The sequence below is a fragment of the Hyposmocoma kahamanoa genome, unplaced genomic scaffold (genome assembly GCF_003589595.1).
Source record: "Hyposmocoma kahamanoa isolate Upper Pololo Valley unplaced genomic scaffold, ASM358959v1 63, whole genome shotgun sequence".
In the NCBI taxonomy this organism is placed as follows: Eukaryota; Metazoa; Arthropoda; class Insecta; order Lepidoptera; family Cosmopterigidae; genus Hyposmocoma; species Hyposmocoma kahamanoa.
The window spans coordinates 7,364,618-7,384,400 of record NW_020653851.1 but is presented as its reverse complement, the minus strand read 5'-3'; the positions used below and the strand labels follow the sequence as shown (position 1 = coordinate 7,384,400).

The window sequence follows — 19,783 nt, the reverse complement described above, 5'->3', positions numbered from 1 at the left end:
GGCATATTTCTATTTTTTTCCACAAAATAATTATGTATCACATTTGAACGACGACTGACGCGCTGTTGACACTCTTAGGGACGTCTGTTCATAAACTGCCGCCCACTAACCAGTCTATTACTAGTATTTATGTGGTCTGTGGTCTCAAACTAGGAAATTCTGACATAGGTACTACCAGATCAACACAATCCGCTCAATGCACTACCCAGAAAACCCAGATCAAAATCAATTTACAAAAAGTTCGTTTCCTAAATCAGTCTTACCGGGAATCGAACCTGGGATCTTCTCACCCAACGCCTACTGTGCAAACCGTCGAGCCATCGAGGTCGTCTTTTTTTAAACAACAAATTAATAGGGTAGGTAAGATAGATGAGCCGGCCGCAAAGGGGAAAAATATATCAGCCCATTTTTGAAATTACGATGTCATACTCATACGTGTAGTATCAATAATGGTATGAGTGACTTGGTGGGCATCAGTGGAAGGAAAATGACTGGGATTTTGTTATAAGAAATATTTTAGAAGAGAACCTTTACTACCTTCATGGGCAACGATATCAGCTTAACGCAAGATAAGCCATATGCTTTTGTTGTTGTATGTTAAATATTGTCAATAAAGATATTTCTTCTACACATACATTTAACACAACAAAACATTAAAAATGTAAAATCACGGAAAAATGTATACGTTTACGTTATACGTTTGTGTGTACGTTTCTATCTAAATAAATAATAATAATTACCATTGACTTACAATTATATGGACGTCGGATCCGCGCTAAAAAGTGTCCGAACTTATAGGGCGTTAAAATCGTATACAGAGCGTCATTCACGCTTTAGTCTTCGTTTGTTCGACTGACAGCGAAGCAAGCAAAATTAGACAGTACTGCGATGACATTACAATTTAAATTCAACGTTTTAGCTTTTTCATATTCCTTTACATGTCACTACGTTTAAATTGGTTGACTTGGGACATTTTTTTCGTGGTTTTTGTATTAGACCCGTCGTCCATTTATTTCTAAGTCAATGATAATTACACATAAAGTAACCATTACTGAAAAAAACTAAATTAAGCAAAACGCATTTTTTTCGATTTTGTGACAAAGCAAAAAGTGTTAGCGTGTTGTTGTGGGTTGGAACGTTCATGTTCAGGCTGCTCATGTAAAGGCGCGGTCTCTTTTTCGAGCTTGGCGTGGACACGGTAGCCCGTCGCGTGGTCCATGTTATGAGGCAATGGCGGAGTCGCGACGTATGTTTAAATCGAAATTAAAGTGGTGCCAAAGTAACCAGGAGCGGCTGAAGATGGATTTTCTGGCATCACAGCATGCTAAAAAGGATTTAAAAAATTTTTGGAAAAGTACAAGGAGACTTAATCCGAGATCTACCATTCCACTTAATGTGGATGGTGTGTCTAAGCCACGGGACATTGCCACCTTATTTAAAAACCATTTTCAGGTGGAACCGTCACCCCAAACTTGTGTGCCATTGGTGCTTGAACCTAGGCCTGACGAATCGTGTTCTCTAATAAAGTTTACAGCAAAAGAAGTTGCTTTTGTAATCAAGCACATGAACAGGAGTAAGTCCCCTGGGCACGATGGACTTGGGATTGAGCACCTGCGGTATGCTGGGGTACACTTGCCGAGGGTTCTCTCAATGTTTTATACGTTTTGTGTTCGTCACTCGTACTTGCCATCGGAATGCATGAAAACGGTAGTTATACCAATAATCAAAAATAAAACTGGAGATCCCTGTGATAAAAACAACTATAGGCCCATTTCGTTAGCCACCACCATAGCAAAGGTACTGGACGGTCTGCTTGATCGCACTTTCAACAGTCACATGAAATTGAATGATGCTCAGTTCGGATTCCGGTCTGGGCTCTTTACTGAGCCTGCGATACTGTGCCTGAAGCATACCGTCCGTTACTATACAGACGCCCTGCGCGTTCAGTACAACGACGCGTTCAGGGTTTTATTGGGTTTGCCACGGTACTGCAGCGCATCAGGCATGTTCGCGGATGCCCACACGGATGGTTTCCATGCTATCCTTAGAAAGAGAGCTGCCTCATTAATAAGTCGTATCCGTTGCGGCACGAATGAGATTCTGCGCGTTGTGCCTGGTAGAGTGGATTGCCCGATCATGCTACATTGCATGAAACTGCATTTAAAACCATGTCGATGATTTATTTGATATTTAATTTAATTTGTTTAATTATTCTAATTATCTAAGCTAATATTACAACTGTAAAATATGGACTGTAGTTGTCTGAGAATAAATGATTTTTTATTTGATTTGAAAAACTGCTGAAAAGTAAAAAATTGTGGCAGTTTAACATTGATTAAATCAAATTTAAATAAATAAAAATCTTTTTCAAAGTAAAGTTTTTACGAAATTTACAAGAACGAAAAATCTACTTCGAAACACTCGATAAACCAGTTAGAAAATTAAAACAAATTAGCAAAAAAAATGACAGACGATAATTTTATAATTTCAAATTAGACATAAAACAAAAAGTAACGTTTCTGTCCAGAATTTTCAAAAACTACTGCATTATTTTGATGATATTATTACATTACTAGATTTTACATGAGAAGAAAAAATTAATTTTTGCTGTATTTTTTTGTCCTAAATGTAATTATTTTTATTTAAAAGTAATTTTAATTTATACACATGGCATATTGTAAAAACCAGTAGTAGGAAGAGAAGGGCCGTTGTCTTCTCGGGCAACCTAAGTTCGGAGTACCTATATTTTGCAGTTAAAGACATCGTAAAAATATTTACAGCGCGTGAATTCGTAGTTTGTAAAAGAAGCTTTATCCTGTCGAAAAAAGACGTCATCATTAGAGCTTTGATCCCGAGAATATCAGTCCCGAAAATATTGAGATTAACCAACGATAACTTCGAATTTTTTTTGGCATTTTCGACTCAAGGCTAAGTTTTCAGTCATCGTAATATTTTACGATTACGATTTACGCGACTTAAAGTTTTAAGTAACTTCATTAAAAATATACTTTATTGCTTTATTTTGACTGTCAAAATATCCAAGCTTTATAGGCTACTTATGTCAATGATATTATACTTGAGATGTAGTCTCGCATTTTTACCGGGATTTTCGAGACCGCAGTCTCAATATTTTTAACTACAGCGTAACTGAAAGCCCTAGCCATCACGTACTAAGTACTATGAGACGACTTTCGTGATCGTGTAGCTTGCACACCGGTCGTCGTAGTGTTTCCAAGGTCCCGGGTTTGATCCGCGACCGGGTCAATATAGAAAAAAAATAACTTGTCTATTTAGGCAAATAATATTATAGAAAGATATTATCTCGTGTCTAGGTGTTTATAGTGCCGTCGTTGTTTTCGATTTCCATATACAGATATTAAAATACATACAAATTGTTGCATAAATATTGTTAACTCATAATAATTACTATCACAAACATTGACCTACGAACAAATGGACGTCAGGTTCGCGCTAAAAAGTGTCCGCACGCAAGGCGTTAAAATCGCATACAGAGAGTCGATCGCGCAACAGTCTTCGTTCGTTCGACTGACAGCGCGGTTAATCATGCAGTATTTATATTAGCACAAGCTATTGAAATATTTGGAACAAAGAAACTATAGACTCGATTTGATTTTAATCGTATATTGAAAATGATGTTTTATTAAACGTTTGCAATAAGTTACAAAATATTGTAGTTCTCTCACTCTTTTTACGGCTTGGGGATAACCTATCCGAAGTCAGAAAAAACATTTTCCCGAAATAACGTTAATTCGAATTTTATTAATGTCAAATGTATTTTTTTTAGGAATATTACAAAACAAAAGCTAATTTTGTGAAAAGCATCATTGTTGTTCACAAAATATATATTATGTTTATATAATAAATCAATTAATATTTACAATAAAGGTCATCCATTACTCTTGTGTTCAAGTAATTTTCAGTGGAAGCTAAATATAGTGTTATGGGCCCTTAAATTGTTGCAAGCAAAATTAGGCAGTACTGCAATGACGTTACAATTTAGATTAAATTTTTTTGTTTTTTTTTTACATTTCGTTACATGTCACGACGTTTGTATAGTTAATTTCGGACATTTTTTCCGTGGTTTTTGTATTAGACCCGACGTCCATTTCTTGGTAGGTCAATGATCACAAAACTATTCAGTTAACTGTAAGGTGTTGAACTTCTCCATATCGTAGAAGCCTGCTTTGACTTGTCTGCCTCCGAAAAATCTTCCATTCAAGTCAACAACCGCTTTGATAGCGCTCTCGATTCTCTTGAATTCCACAAATATTCTGACAGCCTCATCTGCTGGAGCATTGGGGAGTTCATAAATTACTACTTTTACAACTTCACCGTATTTGGTATTACATTCATCCTTTACTTCTGGCTCTAGATCTTCATCGACATCGCCTGGTCCCACCATATTCTAAAATGTTCAATTTAACTTATTAGTACAGTACAGCGAAAAAAATACCGTAGTTGACAAAGGACGACGTGACACGAATAGCGCCTACGTTTTTAATTGCTAACTATGTGCAAAGTGTATCACCCGAGTGGTTTTTTTAAAAATATTAAAATAAAATAGCATTTTGTTGTATAGACATAGGTAGTTATAAGTTATTTGTTTCTCATAACAATATACTGGGTGTAATCGTTAAATGTGCACAGGCGATTATTCCATAAATATAAAAAAGCCTTATACTGATATCGAAAGTACGTTACCTAATAAGTAAAACGACATCAATAACTTTTTTAAATAAAACTAGAAATATCCAAAACTTTAACGTTAAACACTCCATATATTTAATATGACATTCGTAGGGAGGCATTACTTGACTTACTTTAAGAGGTAACAATAAGTTTATAGATAATAATTTAATTTAATTACAAAACTGCTAATGAAATCAATAAAACTTAAACAAATCTTTCAATTGAATAAAAATATAATGGCACTGTCAATTATTTGGCCTAGTGTGAGTTGTCCATATAAATGAATAAAATTGATCAATTTTTTTTTAGTGTTGAAAGACTGAGTTTCAAGTAAGGCTCATTTCATTGTATGGAACGAAAAAATCGGGACAGCAGAAGTTGGTCAAAATTAATAAAAAAATGAACTAAAGTCAAGTTACAAAATAACTAATTTGTCATTGGCTCCAACAACAACTGAGAAGACCCATGAGAAGAATAAAAACAATTGGTCGCAAATTATTATGCTTTTCTTATAAAATTTAATTGCGTATTTGGCCATCTCACCTGATGGAAGGTGACGATGAAGTCGACTATGGAGCATGCACTCCTAAATAATTATTCACTCTCGCCTTGAAAAGGCCTAAGTTACAACATTCAGGGAATAAGTCTGCAGGCAGGGAATTCCACTCCTAAGCCGTTCGCCATATAAATGTGGAAGAATAAAACTCTGTGCAAATCCTTAAAATATCTACAACACAGGGGTGGAAACTGCCTAAAGTCTCTCTGTGATGGAAAGGGGAAGGTGGAATTAAATAGTGCAATTCCATCGCACTCTCCTTGATATAATATTTCGTAGAATACTACCTGTATTATAATTGCAGACAAGGTAGCTACAATTGGCCTCTTGATTTTAAGGAACTAATTACTTCCATTTAAAACAAGAAGAATAATGTCAAAACAGTTGATAGTCAATAGCGTCAGTACTACAAGGGCTCAAACTAGCTTATCAACCTTTACACAAGAACACTTACTCTTAGCAGCACCACTTTACTTGGTGATTTCATTATTTCTGTAATTGAAGGTTCTTGTTTCGACAGTGGTGAATTTGGTGAATCTGAAATATATCGATTAACATAATTTTATTAACTACATAAAAACGTTGTAAATACCCCCTAAATTCAGAACTTATCTTAGAGCAGTTACACACGGAGACATTTAGCAGTGATTCAGTCGCGATGCAAACGCGGTGCAAGTATTTAATGGTTTCACACAAGAGACTGTATCGACGCAATCGTGCGTTTGTATCGATGCAACCGCCTATAAATCGCACGAGACGCGATACAATCGCGCGTTTCACAAGCGCACCTTTGGATTGCTGCTAAAAATCGCCGTGTAAAAATGTATAACAAAACAGAAAAAGTATTTCAACGGCATTTACAGAGTTATAGGGCGGTCAAATAAGTAATGTACCTGAACCTGGCATCGCAAATCCTGGAGGTGGCATAACATTACCATCCTTCTCGTGAATAATACGACCTCCTCTCTTCGACGTCTTTTCCACTTGCAAAGCTACTGACATGCCCTGTTCTTTCTTGCCTAGGCCTTGACCTTCCTGTAAGGAAATGTTGGACGTATATTGTAACCGTGTGTTTCGGTGCGTCGCAGCTACAACGCCTAGCTCAAATATCACACAAACTACACTTGTTTGTTTGAAAACCAAATATACGCGATTTGGATCCAATAAAATGTACTCCAATGGGAAATGACAATTTTTCGTACAAAATAGAATACCTAAGAACTTAACAAAGTACACTTTTCACACAGATCACGTAAAACTAAATGTACAGTAGATGCCCTAAGGTACCTGACCACCTATTCAACCTTTTGGTTCTGAGAGCCTTCTTACGCGTTCAACTGAAAAGTAGAAAGGAATTCCAGCTTTTTGATTGAAATTTGTATTTATGCAATGTAGAGTTCTTATGTTTTATGCGATTATTACACATAGGAAATGAAACTATGTTTTCTGATCTAACTCGCGAAAGGTTGGTTTGTTTGAAAGAACAAATATTGGCAGTTTAGATAAAAAACAATAGTTTCATTTCCTGTAAGTAATGTAATTCAAGTTCGTCACTAATTCTCTAATGATGCAATGAGGAAGTCATACCAAAAGGAATTTTACGGCTCACAGGGTAAAGGTTAAGTTATTTTAACACCTTTCTTCATACTGATCTAAATAGACGGTTATGGTGTTAGGTATCTTAGGGTATCGACTGTATGCTTACCTGTGGGTTTACCATGTTTTAGTGAGAGCTAACATTGAATTTCATAGCCTGTATTGTTACACAGGCTATGGAATTGAATTGGTTTACACAAATATACATAGTAAAAGAGAGTTGTACCCTGTACTCACTTTAAACCCATATTTAGCCATAATTTTAGCAGCTACTGAGCTCGCGCCATATCCGCCTAGTGAAAATCCTGGGCTGCTGATGGGTGCGGGCGGAGGCACGACTGGCGGTGGTGGCGAAGGTGTTTCTGACGTCAGTGACGGCGGTGGCGCTATTGCCACGCCTGCTGAACGCTTTGTGATTTCCTCTGCTTCTTCTTCCTCTGGTTGCTAAGAAACAGAAAAATATTATATACCTAAAGAAATATCTTAAAGCTACTCAATATAATTGCTGTGGATGATGATGACAGTGGTGATATTGATGATAATGATGATGAACAATAAATTGGAATAAGAAAAAGAACACCAGTAACTGGGAGAGAAGAATTGGGAAAATCTATTCTCATTACAATTTGCACAACATCAACATATTGATTGCCCAAAAAAACTCAAACTTACCATAGCTATTAAAGTTTTCTCTGGAATGATATCTTCTTCGTCGCCAAATCGGCTCTTGCGTTTTCTTTCTGATCTATCACTTCTGTCTGGTCCATCCAGTTGTAGTCGCTTCGCCTGCATTTCTGTTCATGCAAGATATTATCTATACATTATCATTTATGATCACATATCATCTATTATCATTCAAAGTTCATACATAGACACTCAATAGGCTGACCTCTTACACTGAAGAATAATATTAAATTTTGAAATACAAATTTTCACATGTTCAACTCATACTATAATTATTATCACGCTAAAGATATTTTTATGGATTAAAAAATAAATTAAAATGTTAAAGTGGTGGATGAAAACACAGCTGCACTTTAAAAACTGCATGCAGCTGCCTACAGCAGTGTCCCTAATGGTTTTGGTACTGTAGCGACCTATCGCTACAGTACCAAAACCATTAGGGACACATTCTTGACAATGTACTCTTGGGTTTGCTGAAAGTTCTAGGGATACTATGCGTCTAATGATTGTACGTGAGCATGTGATGGGTTAAAATAGATAAAGATGTAATACAATAAACTGCTATTTACATAGTCATATATATAAAGAGCATAGAACAAAATAGTAAAAAAAAAATCAAGTATAATGAAGTTTAATAAGCATGTCGTAGGGGAATTTACACCCAGAATACATTCATACTCTTTTTCATTTCAACACCAGCAATTAAAACTATGTTAATTTAAAAATTGCAACTTAAAAACAACAACAACTGGTGAACCAGAGCCTATCAAAGGAAAACTTGAGATAACTTTTTAATTTTCAAAAATAATATATTAATTATTCGTTTTCTACAACTTGTTCAACATATAATTATTATAACAGCCCCCGTAGCAGGGTTACGCATGATAGTCGCGACGCGCGCGATAAAATTGAAATAACCCAATGCTCCACTACCACAACCCAGGCAACCAACGGAGGAAAAGAAGAAAAAGCGGAAACTCATCTCTGGAGCTGCGTCGTCAGTACAACCGAGAGGAGTAGACGAGTGCGACGAGAACGGCTTCAAAAATGTGGAAAAGAAAAGGAACTACACTAGCGGTAACCTTAGTGGCACCGCCCCGACTGACCCCAACCATCTATTGCATCCAGCGGTACCGACGACGTTGCTATACGTGTCACGACTTCATTACTCCACAAAGTCTGCGGATATTGTGGAGTATATACGGGTGAAAGCCAAAGTTGCCCTGAAGATCGAGCAGTTGGAGTCCCGCCACAAGGTGAATTTTAATTTATTTGTGGGTGAGAGTACCAACTCAAAATCTGTCGACCTTCATGAAGGACTATTTTTGGCTGAAGGGTGTCATTATCCGGCATTTCCGAGGACGGTTATTGGACACCCACGTTGCGTCACACGTCGTGGTCCATACGTGTAAATAAATAATATGTTTTTATCATATTATTATGTATGTTACTTTGTAAGGTATCTGTTTTATGAGTCTTTTGTAACCTGAAAATAAATAAATAAAATAAAATAAAAATAAATAATTTTATAATTAGCTTTACATTTTACATTTTGTTCACATTAACAGCAAACGTAATAGATGGTTACATTTTGAGTTTCTTAATTCTTTATCATATTTTTAAGCGATGTATTTGTAATAAATAATGAAACCTCGAGATGTGGGGAATTTGTAGGTAATATGAACTTTGTTCTCCCAAAATTTAGGGCTTTAATCGTGATTTTTAGTGATTTTGAACAATTGGCATTGGCATCGCTGGTAGACAGAGTACTAGTAGTAGTAGTCCTAGTACTAGTAGTAGTAGAGTAGTCCTCACATAGTTCTTAACATCCTGTACCATTGTTCTAGGTTGAATTGTTGTAATATTATTATTCACTTAATAAACATTTATTATTAGTCAAATTTTAGGATTAAAGGGATAAATGAATGAAGATTTTACACATTTTAGATTTCAATTGGCTTATCTATCAAGTTCCATAAATTTAATTTGGTGGATGACCCTAGACGCATACATACCGTTTGTTGGCTCGCATTGCGGCAAGTAAAGCTTTGACGTTTTGCCCCAATGCCACTGTAATGTTTATATCAAGAAAAGCGGACAACGATCCGAACAGCTAATGCGCGCACGACATGACTACATATTATGTTTTACCTTGTTAGGTTTATATTTTATGCAATTATAAATGTATTTAACTTAAAAAATGGATTGTATCTGCATGTTTACATAAGAAAAAATTTATTAATAAAAAAAATTGGAAAATTCAGAAAATTCCAACAATTTTTAAATAAGAATCATGGTCTGAATCCATCTTTTCCGTTTTCGGCAACCTGTTCCTTTCACCCTGTTGTTATAAAGCCATGCTGTAATAAGATGTAAAGTTTACCTTTAGCAACTTTCTCATAATCATTAGGCCACATAGGATCATATTCATTGGCAACATTCCAGTCAAAATCCCTGACATTAAGAGAAGCTGTGAGGGTCTTTGGCTGGTGCTGAGGACTATTGGAATTTGTATCATCCTCATCTCTTGATTTACTCTTCAGATCTATCACTGGAGTTAACACCTTAAATACAAAATCACATGAACATGCATTCTTAGATTGTTTTAAATTGCTGCTTGCCTAATGCATATTATATTTATTTATTACCTGCTTGTGGCAGGTTCATTTCATTAGCTCATTTCCTTTAAAAAATATTCAACAAAAGTACAATAATTTTAAAGCGGAAAGTAAACACGAATTTGATAAACAATAACCAAACTTCTTTCGGAAATAAAACACAACAGTAATTAAAATTAGCTATAAATTTACCTGTGTTGAGCGACGTAATGCTTCTCTCTTTGGCTGTGTTACGGCAGCCTTTTTCAATTGTAGCTGCGACTGCAATAGTTTAATTCCTGAAGACCATCCAGCCACCTTCTCAGTCGTTCGAGCTTTGATAGTGTCAAGATCATCGTACAGGGACATGTTTAATAAAATACGATTTTTTTCTTTAGGTAACGAATACTTTGAAATAGTGCAAAATGGTCCGAATAATGTTTTTATATCACTCTCACGAGTCAAAATTCAGAAGATGGTTTATAAAACTGAAATGATACTTCATTGCAATATTTGTTATTTGTTAAAAGTGACATTGACAATGATAATAGCGATGATGGACGAGTCGAGTTATTTAACACGGTTTACTCGAGTTACTTCTGTAACGAGTCAACTCGAGTTACTTTTTCATGAACTCGAGCTAACTCGTTGGCCCGTCCCGCCCCTCCGCCGAACCGAATACTTCATTCATACAGCGCGTCGCTGACCTTCGAACCACGCTCGAGTAGCGAACGATGGGCGAGTCAAGTTATTCAACTCGAGTTACTCAAAAAACGTATCAACTCGAGCTACACATTGTGAACTCGAGCTAGCTCGGTTCGGTTCACACCGAATCGAATACTTCATTCATACAGCGCGTCGGCCATTCGTTCTCAATCGGCCGATTCGGCGACTGTCGACCATCTGGGCACGCTCGAGTCGCGGTCGGTCGGCCGATCGTGCCCAACTCGGTGAATCGTCGGTTCTAGTTTTACTCGCGACTCGCGGTTGCTCTATCAAACACCGAGTCGAGTTTACTCGAGTTAGCAGTCACGTCAACTCGAGTAACTCGAGTTGAAAAAAATACAACTCGTCCCATCGCTAACTGACAACTAAAACTATATTTTTAGTGCCTTCGAGTGCCTTTGAGTAGGTACTAGCGAGTGCCTTTGAGTGTCACCGAGTGCATTTGAGTGCATGTGAGTACTTTTGAGTGCTTTTGAGTGCCAGCAGAGCCTATGGGTGCCCATGTGCCTTTAAGTGCTTTTGAGTGTCATTGAGTGCCATCGAGTGCCAGCGAGTTCTTTTGAGTGCCTTTAAGTGCCCGCATGTGCCTTTGAGTGCCAGCGAGTGCCTATGTGTGCCCGCTAGTGCATTTGAGTGTCTTTGAGTGCTTTGAGCGCCATCGAGTGCCTTTGAGAACCTTTGAGTGCCTTCAAGTGCCTTTAGGCACTAGCGAGCGCCTTTGAGTGCTCGCGAGTGCCTTTGAGTGCCAGGGAGTGCATTTGAGTGCACGTGAGTACTATCGAGTGCCTTTGAGTACTAGCAAGTGCTTTTGAGTGCCGGCGAGTGCCTTTGAGTCCTTTTAAGTGCCGGCGAGTGTCTTTAAGTGCCAGCGAGTGCCTTTGAGTGCCAGCGAATGCCTTTGAGTGACAGCGAGTGCTTTTGGGTGCCGTTCAGTGCCTTTGAGTGCTCGGGAGTGCCTGCGATTGCCTCCGAGTGTTTTTGAGTGTTATCGAGTGCCTTTCAGTGCCAGCGAGTGCCTTTGAGTGCTAGCGAGTGCCTTTGAGTACTAGCTAGTACCTTTGAGTACTAGCGACTGCTTTTGAGTGTGAACGAGTGCCTTGAGTCCTTTTGAGTTCCCATGAGTGCCTGCGAGGGCCTTTGAGTACCAGCGAGTGCCTTTGATGGCACTCAATGGCAGTCAAAGGCTCTCAAAAACACTCGCTAGTACGCAAAGGCACTCGCTAGTACTCAAACACCGTCTTTGGCACTCAAAGGCACTCACGGGCACTCGAAGGCACTCAATGGCACTCAAAAGCACTCCAAGGTACCTATATATTTGCACAACTCTTATTACTTCAAGTGAATTCGCATAAAATTCAACATAATACTATAAAATTAATTAATATTGACGTTTAAGACTACTCCATCACTCTTGTGTTCAAGTAGTTTTCACTAGAAGCTAAATATGGTGCATTTTGTTATTTCCAGTAGAAGCTGAATATGGATAATTTTTGGGCCTTTAAATTGTGGCAAACAAAATTAAGCAATACTGCAATGACTTAACAGCTTAAATTAAATGTTTTAATTTTTTAATATATCTATACATATCTATACATTTTTTCTGAGTGTTTTTCTGAACGTTCGATCTTCGTATTAATAATTATAACAAACTAGTGGAGTAATTTCACAAAAAATAATTTAATATCAATTCAATAAAAATTTAATTAATATATCTATACATGTCACTACGTTTGTAGAGGTTAACTACGGCCATGCTTGTCATTAGCTCCAACGCTGACCGCGAAAAGCCATGAACTGAAAAAAATTCCGGACATATTTTCGCGGTTTTTGGATTAGACTTTGGATTGTATTTATTGGCATCCATTTATTGGTAAGTCAATGGGCAATTTCCTCTGGCAAATACAAGTAAAACAATACCACTGTTACACTACACACAAAATTGGAAAAAGAAATTCACTACATCCAGTCTAGCAAACGGTGGCATTACATTTTTTAACCGACTTCAAAAAAGGAGGATGTTCTCAATTCGACTGTACGTTTTTTTTGTATGTATGTTACGCGATAACTCCGGTATTTGTGAACTGATTCTCATGATTCTTTTTTTGTTGGAAAGGGGGTGATTCCATAGTGGTCCCATTTCATTTTGAAGAAAATCATCCACCTCGAAGGGTGGCTGTTCACGCATGAAGATTCATTTTTACAAATAGCGCCTAACTTTAATTTAGGAGCAATTACTTTAATGGTTGATTTTGCTATTTCTCCAATTCAAGGCGTTTTTCTCTCAATATACTTTGAGTAGTGAGAACCGATTTTTATCCAGTGTCAAGTCCTATATAGTGGCGAACTAGGGGATATTTCAATAAAACTTAGCAAATAGATGTAATTCCACGTACTTTTGAGGTAGGTTTTTTAGTACTCCGTACTGATCATTCTCATATATATGATTAACCAGTACGTAATACATACTGACACCGTCACGTCGATAATCGTTGAAATAACGCTAATAGCGCCTCCCGTTCTATGTAATATGTATGCTTTTTTATTAAGTGTTTTGGCTTGGATACAAATCCTTTGAGCCATGTTCTTGTTGAATTATCGGGATCCTTATAAAATTTTTTCCATTGTGGTTCTACAACATTATGTTTTCACTTTCCCGTAAATAACTTAGTCCTCTTGTTTGGATTTTAAATAGTCTTTTAAACGGCGGGAGTCAATATTTACGTTTTCACTTTTTCTGATATCACATTATTGTCACTTTGAACAAAAACTTTGAACTTTCAGGATAAATCTTTTGTAATTTGATTTAACATAAGGAACACAGTTCTAACTTTCTTCATCACAATTTCTTTCTTCGTATTTTCTTCATAATATACTTAAAATAAAATTAATCTTTGTAAAAACTGTACTCGTAACTTGAAAAGCCTGCCATTTTCTATGTATGTAAAATCATTGATCTATGCACAAAAAAGGTTATTATTTTAGTTTAAACTTTTATATGCCTGACTTTGCACTTTTCAAAATATTTGTCAAAATACACCTGAATGTTTTTGGTTAATTTTTGTTGACATATTGATCGCCTAAGTGGTAAAATCTTTGTAATGAAACTATGTAATACAAATAAAATCAATAATGGGTGCTATCGGTAGTAAAGATACACGGCGCATTAGTTTTGATAATACGTTCGCCTTTAATACAGCATTGGCAGTGCAAACATCTATGCAAGATGAACATGATGTTTTAGACATAGATAGCATAGCTGTAGTCACTGTACGACATACTGTTACGTTCAAATGTATTTAAAGCGCTTAGGCTGTATTTATTACCTTTTACAATAATTTTTTTACAGGAAACGAAAGACGAACTACGTTTTCCAGATAACAACAAATGCTTGGATTTAGAGAGGCAAGACTGCGAAACCGACTACTGGGGTAACAGAATCGACTATTTGAAAAAGGAACATCGAGTAATTAACAAGATTATTGAATCTGAATATGAAAAAACATTACAAAATACTGGTAAACTACTTGAGCCCAGCAGGTTAACACAGGAAGGCGTGGATAAAATGAAATCGTGCTTTGATTTGCGTAACAAAGTAAATAATTTACCAATTATCTTAATAAAATTAATTTAACCGTCATTTACCCATTTACCTATATAATATTGTGTATATAATTTTCCAGATCTTGCATTGTTATGAAGAAAATCGCCACCAGCCTCTGGTTTGTGCTTCTTTGGTGCAAGCTTTCAGGCAGTGTGTCTCAACCTGCGGCTTTAGTCGTTAAATTGACTTTTTTTTAATCGGAAATATTTTGAATGTTGAAACTTAATGAATTGTAATTGTAATAATAGTATAAAATTGCTGATTTGTTACCTATTTCAAATGCTTGTTTTACTGAATTTAGATGACCTACTGTTGCTTTTAGACACCTAACGTTATTGGATCTTGAGCGATGTGATGGTATTCGGAGGGACACGGAAAAGTGTCGATACTTTTTGGTATCGAGTACTTTTCGATATTTATACTTTTGTACTTGATACTTTTCTGGTATTATTACAGGGTCAAGAGCACGTCAAGCTTGACACCAAGCGTCGTATTCTAGAACTCTACTCAATGCTCAAGTCAGGATTAAACGTAGCGCTTAAATTCTCTTTGGTCAGGATTTGAGTATGGCTTAAAGCACTCGAAATCATACTCAAGTCCCTGCCATTAGGGTTGTATTTCCAGTGCTTGTGTTTCCAGTGCAATCCTGACTTGAGCATTGAGTAGAGTTCTAGAATACGACCCTTAAAATCCAACTCTATTTCGCTTACGATAAAAACGGTTCAAAATTCAAAATGTCAAGCTTGACGTGCTCTTGACAAGAATCGTGTCGTTTCGATTTTTTTCCATCCTCTAAGTTTCGAATAATTCTTACTTATGACACCTCGTATCATAGCGCAAGCCACCTTGCTATTTTTTTAATGGCAAACCATCACAAATGACATGGCTATAGTGTTTGCCACCCTTTGCAAAAAAATAATGAGAATGAAGAAAAATAATTTTAAGCGTTTGAATCATAGATTTAGTATATGGTTTGAATTGACATTTCGCACATGACAACTAACATAGTATTATCCGTATTATCATTTTTTTCCATCCTGTAAGATATTATCTCAAAATTGCTTTAAGTTATATTAACATTACATGTTTAATTTCAAAGTGACAGTGTTATACGGTCATTTTGAAATTAAATCTTATACGAATGACATTCAAATATAGCGAAATTTTGGAGATAAATTATTAATATAAGGCTATTATGAGATAAAATATAATATAACGCACTTTTTGAGTACAGAGACACACTATTAATGTTAATTGTCAAATGCGATTTTCGTTTTCGTTTCGCAATCGATCACGACGGCGACATCACGATCACGATAAAGTCGATCCTAGAGAAAAAAAATCACTACGTTCTAATCTTAAGTAGATAAATGCATTAATTCATAACTAGAGAATTTATGTTGTAATTGTAGGTAATTCATCTGTGCACACGTGTGCGTTGCGAGCAATTTTATCATAATATCTTTTACCTACCTGTAAAATGTCGCCGCCTACCAAAAGTGGCATTTGGAAGTACTTTGAGAAAATAAACAATAATAAAGTGAAATGCAAAATCTGTTTTAAAATTTCAGGTAATATACTTCAAACGTGAAAAAACATCTTAATGCACACCTTGCCTCAACTACAAAAACAATTTACTTACAGGTGCGTTTCATTCAACACTTTTTATCCGAAACTACTCATGAGTACAGGGGGTCTACTTTCGAAAATCTGTTTTGAAATTTCAGGTAATTCTTCAAACGTGAAAAAACATCATAATGCACACCTTGCCTCAACTACAAAAACAATTTACTTACAGGTGCGTTTCAACACTTTTTATCCGAAACTACTCATGAGTACAGGCGGTCTATGAAAAGACGCGTGATGCGAATGAAGCTTCATACTGGATACTTGTCTTTTAATTTTGTCGAATATTACTTATTTCACAGTAATTATTTCGGACAGATGTCGGACGGAGATCGAGAGTAGCCCCCCAGTATCAATACTTTTGTTTCGATGCTGTGTTCCTGAGTATTAGTTTTGTGAACGGTTATAGTCTAATGGTCGTATTCCAGAACTCTACTCAATGCTCAAGTCAGGACTTGAGTATGATTTAAAGCACTAGAAATTATACTCAAGTCCTTGGGTTTAGGGTCGTATTTTCAGTGCTTGAAATAATACTCAAGTCTGCTCAAATCCTGACTTGAGCATTGAGTACAGTTCTGTAATACGACCCTAAGGGTCATATTCCAGCACTCTACTCAATGCTCAAGTCAGGATTGCAATTGAAACACAAGCACTGGAAATACGACTCTAATGGCAGGGACTTGAGTATGATTTCGAATGCTTTACACCATACTCAAATCCTGATTTGAGCATTGACTAGAGTTCTGGAATACGACCCTCAGGTTCGTATTCCAGAACTCAACTCAACTGGGGACTACTCTTGATCTCCGTCCGAAACAATTACTGTCAAATAGAGTCGTATTCTAGAACTCTAGGTACTCAATGCTCAAGTCAGCACTTGAGTATGATTCAAAGCACTACAAATCAAACAAATCAAATAGCATTTTTATGGTCATCTATTCTATAGCTTTATAAACATAGACTATAGATTCCTAAGCTTAAAAAAAAAATTGTCATGACACTGACAATTGCATTTCCTCTGGACTTTCTGTTTTGTTTACATAGATAAATATTTTGGCTTTGAACAAAAATATAAATATTTATTTTTTCCTGGATCTCAAAGAAATCTAACGGTCGAAGGTAAACTTTATATATTTTTGCTTAGTAAATAAATACAGTGTACGTAGCATTACTATATAAATTAATTTGTCTCTCCTTTGTTCTTTCGATAATTATTTGTATTGTAATAAAAGTACGTTTTGTATTCATGAACATGATAAAAACCACTGTTTCATTGTGCCTCAAATGAATGCTCTCTAAAATTTTTAACTCGCTGCCTTAAGCTCTATTAGGTCATAAGACAAGTAAACCCACTTCCATAAATAGCATGCACTTGTGATGCATTTATAATAAACCGAAAGTCGTTTTGTAGGTGCTACTTAATTCCGTGATCGTCAAGACTTTCTACATTGACGTCTTTGGCTTCTGTATTGTGAAATTCACAGGTAAATAAATAAAACATGTGTGAGACACTGCAGGCCCTGAAAGAACAGCTGACAGATGTTGAAAATGAAAGTACGAACACAGAAAGCGGAGAAGTGTATGAGGCAGCAGAACCAGCATTGTTAACCATGCCAGTAGAGGTAAAATATCATATTCTCCTTGCCCAATTTTTTCTTTTAATATTTTTTCAGTAAGAACTTTATTGAAAAGTTCAATACATGTTAATGCAAAATGTTAAAGCATGTTAATGTATTCATCCAAAAAGCACAAAAAAATGTCCAGGGTTAACCTATACATGTAGATGTAGTAACATGTAAAAAAATATAAATAAAACCAAAAAGTTTGATTTAAATTGCTACATCATTGCACTACTGATTTTGCTCGCAACAATTGTTAAAGTACCAGAAATTCACTATATTCAGCTTCTACTGGAAACTTGACAAAATGCACCATATTCAGCTTCTAGTGCAAACTACTTGATCACAAAAGTAATAGAGTGGCCTTTACTGTCAAGATTCATTAATTTATATATATTATAATTATGTTGAATTTTATACAAATTCAATACTCAAGGAAGTAAAAAGGAGTTGTGCAGATATATACAATACAAATATTATAAGTGTGAAAATAAGTATGCCCACCTATTTGTTAATTACCTGGTGCTTATGATGATCATATTGTGAAGGTCAGACCATTAGTAACTATGAAACATCAAATGTAATTTCACTTGATTAGAACTGTACTGATGAACATTTTCTAAGCAACATACCTCATACAATTATAGTTTAAAGTAATATTTATACATATCGCACCCTTAGTAATATAAGGGCACAATCCAAAAAAAGTAGATTTTTGGGAAATTTGGGAATTGATAGGGACTTAAATAATAAATGGGATCAAACTTAAATAACTGCATATTTCTGTTATATTTTTTGTACTATATGGCATAAGCATGTTATTTGAAAAAATAGGTGTAATGTAGGAATCCAGAATCTTAATACGCGATTTTCCAAAAATCTACTTTTTTTGGATTGTGCCCTTATATTACTAAGGGTGCGATATGTAGGGGCAATCGAATTTATTCCCCCTGATAATTTTGTAATTTCACTTATTTCTTAATAAATAAGCAAAATATACAAGTCAACAGGGACTTGTTATTGTGTGGACACTCTACTACATATACGGCTAAGGAAATATTGAAAAGCAATTATATGTCTAATGAGCCGCCAATCCATTTAAAAAAAAACATGCATATAGCAAAGTTTTCTTATTAAACCTCAATATGACGAATCTTTCTATATTTCTTATATTTTAGGATATATGAATTAATTCACATTTCTATAACATGTGAAATGAGGGACCACATATGAATACGAAATTTACGAAATTGGCTTGTAATCGTGGTTTTGTTTTACTTTTACAATTTTCCTTGTTATTTTTACTAATGTTTGCAGGTAAATAATGTAATATATATGTATTTTATTTATTTACTCATTTATACGTTTTTTAAATGTGGTCTCTCAGGGACCATAAATAAAGAACTGTATAATTTATTTATTGTAAACATGTTTACATGGCATTACAGTTCCATAACCAATGCGCCGTGAAACCAAACTAATTAAAAAATAACAATAAAAAAATTTAAAAAAAAAACCAAACACTGAAATAATAAATTAAACTATAGCGCTATACTTGACTCACTATCATCCATCGCTTCACAAAACCTCAGGCATTCACAACACACAGCCGCCCATCGCCATGCAAACAGATCACACTCCGGTGCTGATGCCAAGAGTTGATTGAGCATTGCGAGGGCACGGAGCAGTGGTGAGTTCCTGCGCGATACGGTGCGCACCGGTGGGACTGTGAATAGTTCACGACGTCGCGCTCTTAAAACTATTTTAGGAATGTCTGGGACAAAGAGCCTTACAAGCTGTCCCACTAGCTCAGGACAGTCTGACTCGCCGCGTAATACCTGAGAAACAAATACCAGCAGGTTGTTGTTCCGCCTCACCTCAAGGGAATTATACTGAAGAGTCCCCAGTAAATACTTTGTCGGATACAAAAACGGATAATAGCCGTACATTTTTTTGTAGAAAAATCTAAGGAAAGCTTTTTGAACCTTTTCTATCAAAGATGTATACGTAGCTTCATGCGGGTGCCATAATATGGCACCCGCATGAAGCTACGTATACATCATAAGCG

At 36.0% G+C, this 19,783-nt stretch overlaps 3 protein-coding genes across 4 annotated transcripts in view; 2 read left to right on the top strand and 1 right to left on the bottom strand.

Moving 5' to 3' along the window:
• Positions 1-3,970: 3,970 nt before the first annotated feature.
• Positions 3,971-10,561, bottom strand: LOC113230296 (splicing factor 45). The gene is made up of 7 exons (XM_026464167.1): positions 10,357-10,561; positions 9,930-10,110; positions 7,535-7,656; positions 7,100-7,306; positions 6,160-6,301; positions 5,721-5,803; positions 3,971-4,426 (listed from the first exon to the last, which is right to left on the bottom strand). The coding sequence occupies exons 1-7, from the start codon at positions 10,510-10,512 to the stop codon at positions 4,154-4,156; spliced, it is 1,164 nt and encodes a 387-aa protein (XP_026319952.1). The 5' UTR covers positions 10,513-10,561; the 3' UTR covers positions 3,971-4,153.
• A 3,348-nt stretch (positions 10,562-13,909) lies between these two features.
• Positions 13,910-14,816, top strand: LOC113229939. Its single transcript, XM_026463630.1, has 3 exons — positions 13,910-14,136; positions 14,216-14,461; positions 14,793-14,816. The coding sequence occupies exons 1-3, from the start codon at positions 13,999-14,001 to the stop codon at positions 14,814-14,816; spliced, it is 408 nt and encodes a 135-aa protein (XP_026319415.1). The 5' UTR covers positions 13,910-13,998.
• A 1,260-nt stretch (positions 14,817-16,076) lies between these two features.
• Positions 16,077-19,783, top strand: part of LOC113230399 (F-box/WD repeat-containing protein 9-like) — a 20,961-nt gene continuing 17,254 nt past the window's right edge. For both annotated transcript variants that reach the window (XM_026464310.1, XM_026464309.1), the window contains exons 1-3: positions 16,077-16,114; positions 16,198-16,268; positions 17,581-17,718. In XM_026464310.1, coding sequence (XP_026320095.1) covers positions 17,596-17,718 — 123 coding nt within the window. In that variant the 5' untranslated portion in view covers positions 16,077-16,114; positions 16,198-16,268; positions 17,581-17,595. The remainder of the gene's footprint in view (positions 16,115-16,197; positions 16,269-17,580; positions 17,719-19,783) is intronic.

Coding starts and splice junctions, on each gene's coding strand:
- LOC113230296 (XM_026464167.1), bottom strand. CDS start 10,512: ATGTCCCTGTACGATGATCTTGACACTATCAAAGCTCGAACGACTGAG. Junction 6,302..7,099: donor TGGCTAAATATGGGTTTAAA/GTGAGTACAGGG, acceptor ATTTCCTTACAG/GAAGGTCAAGGCCTAGGCAA. Junction 5,804..6,159: donor ATTTGCGATGCCAGGTTCAG/GTACATTACTTA, acceptor GATATATTTCAG/ATTCACCAAATTCACCACTG.
- LOC113229939 (XM_026463630.1), top strand. CDS start 13,999: ATGGGTGCTATCGGTAGTAAAGATACACGGCGCATTAGTTTTGATAAT. Junction 14,137..14,215: donor ATAGCATAGCTGTAGTCACT/GTACGACATACT, acceptor ATTTTTTTACAG/GAAACGAAAGACGAACTACG. Junction 14,462..14,792: donor GCTTTGATTTGCGTAACAAA/GTAAATAATTTA, acceptor TGTTGCTTTTAG/ACACCTAACGTTATTGGATC.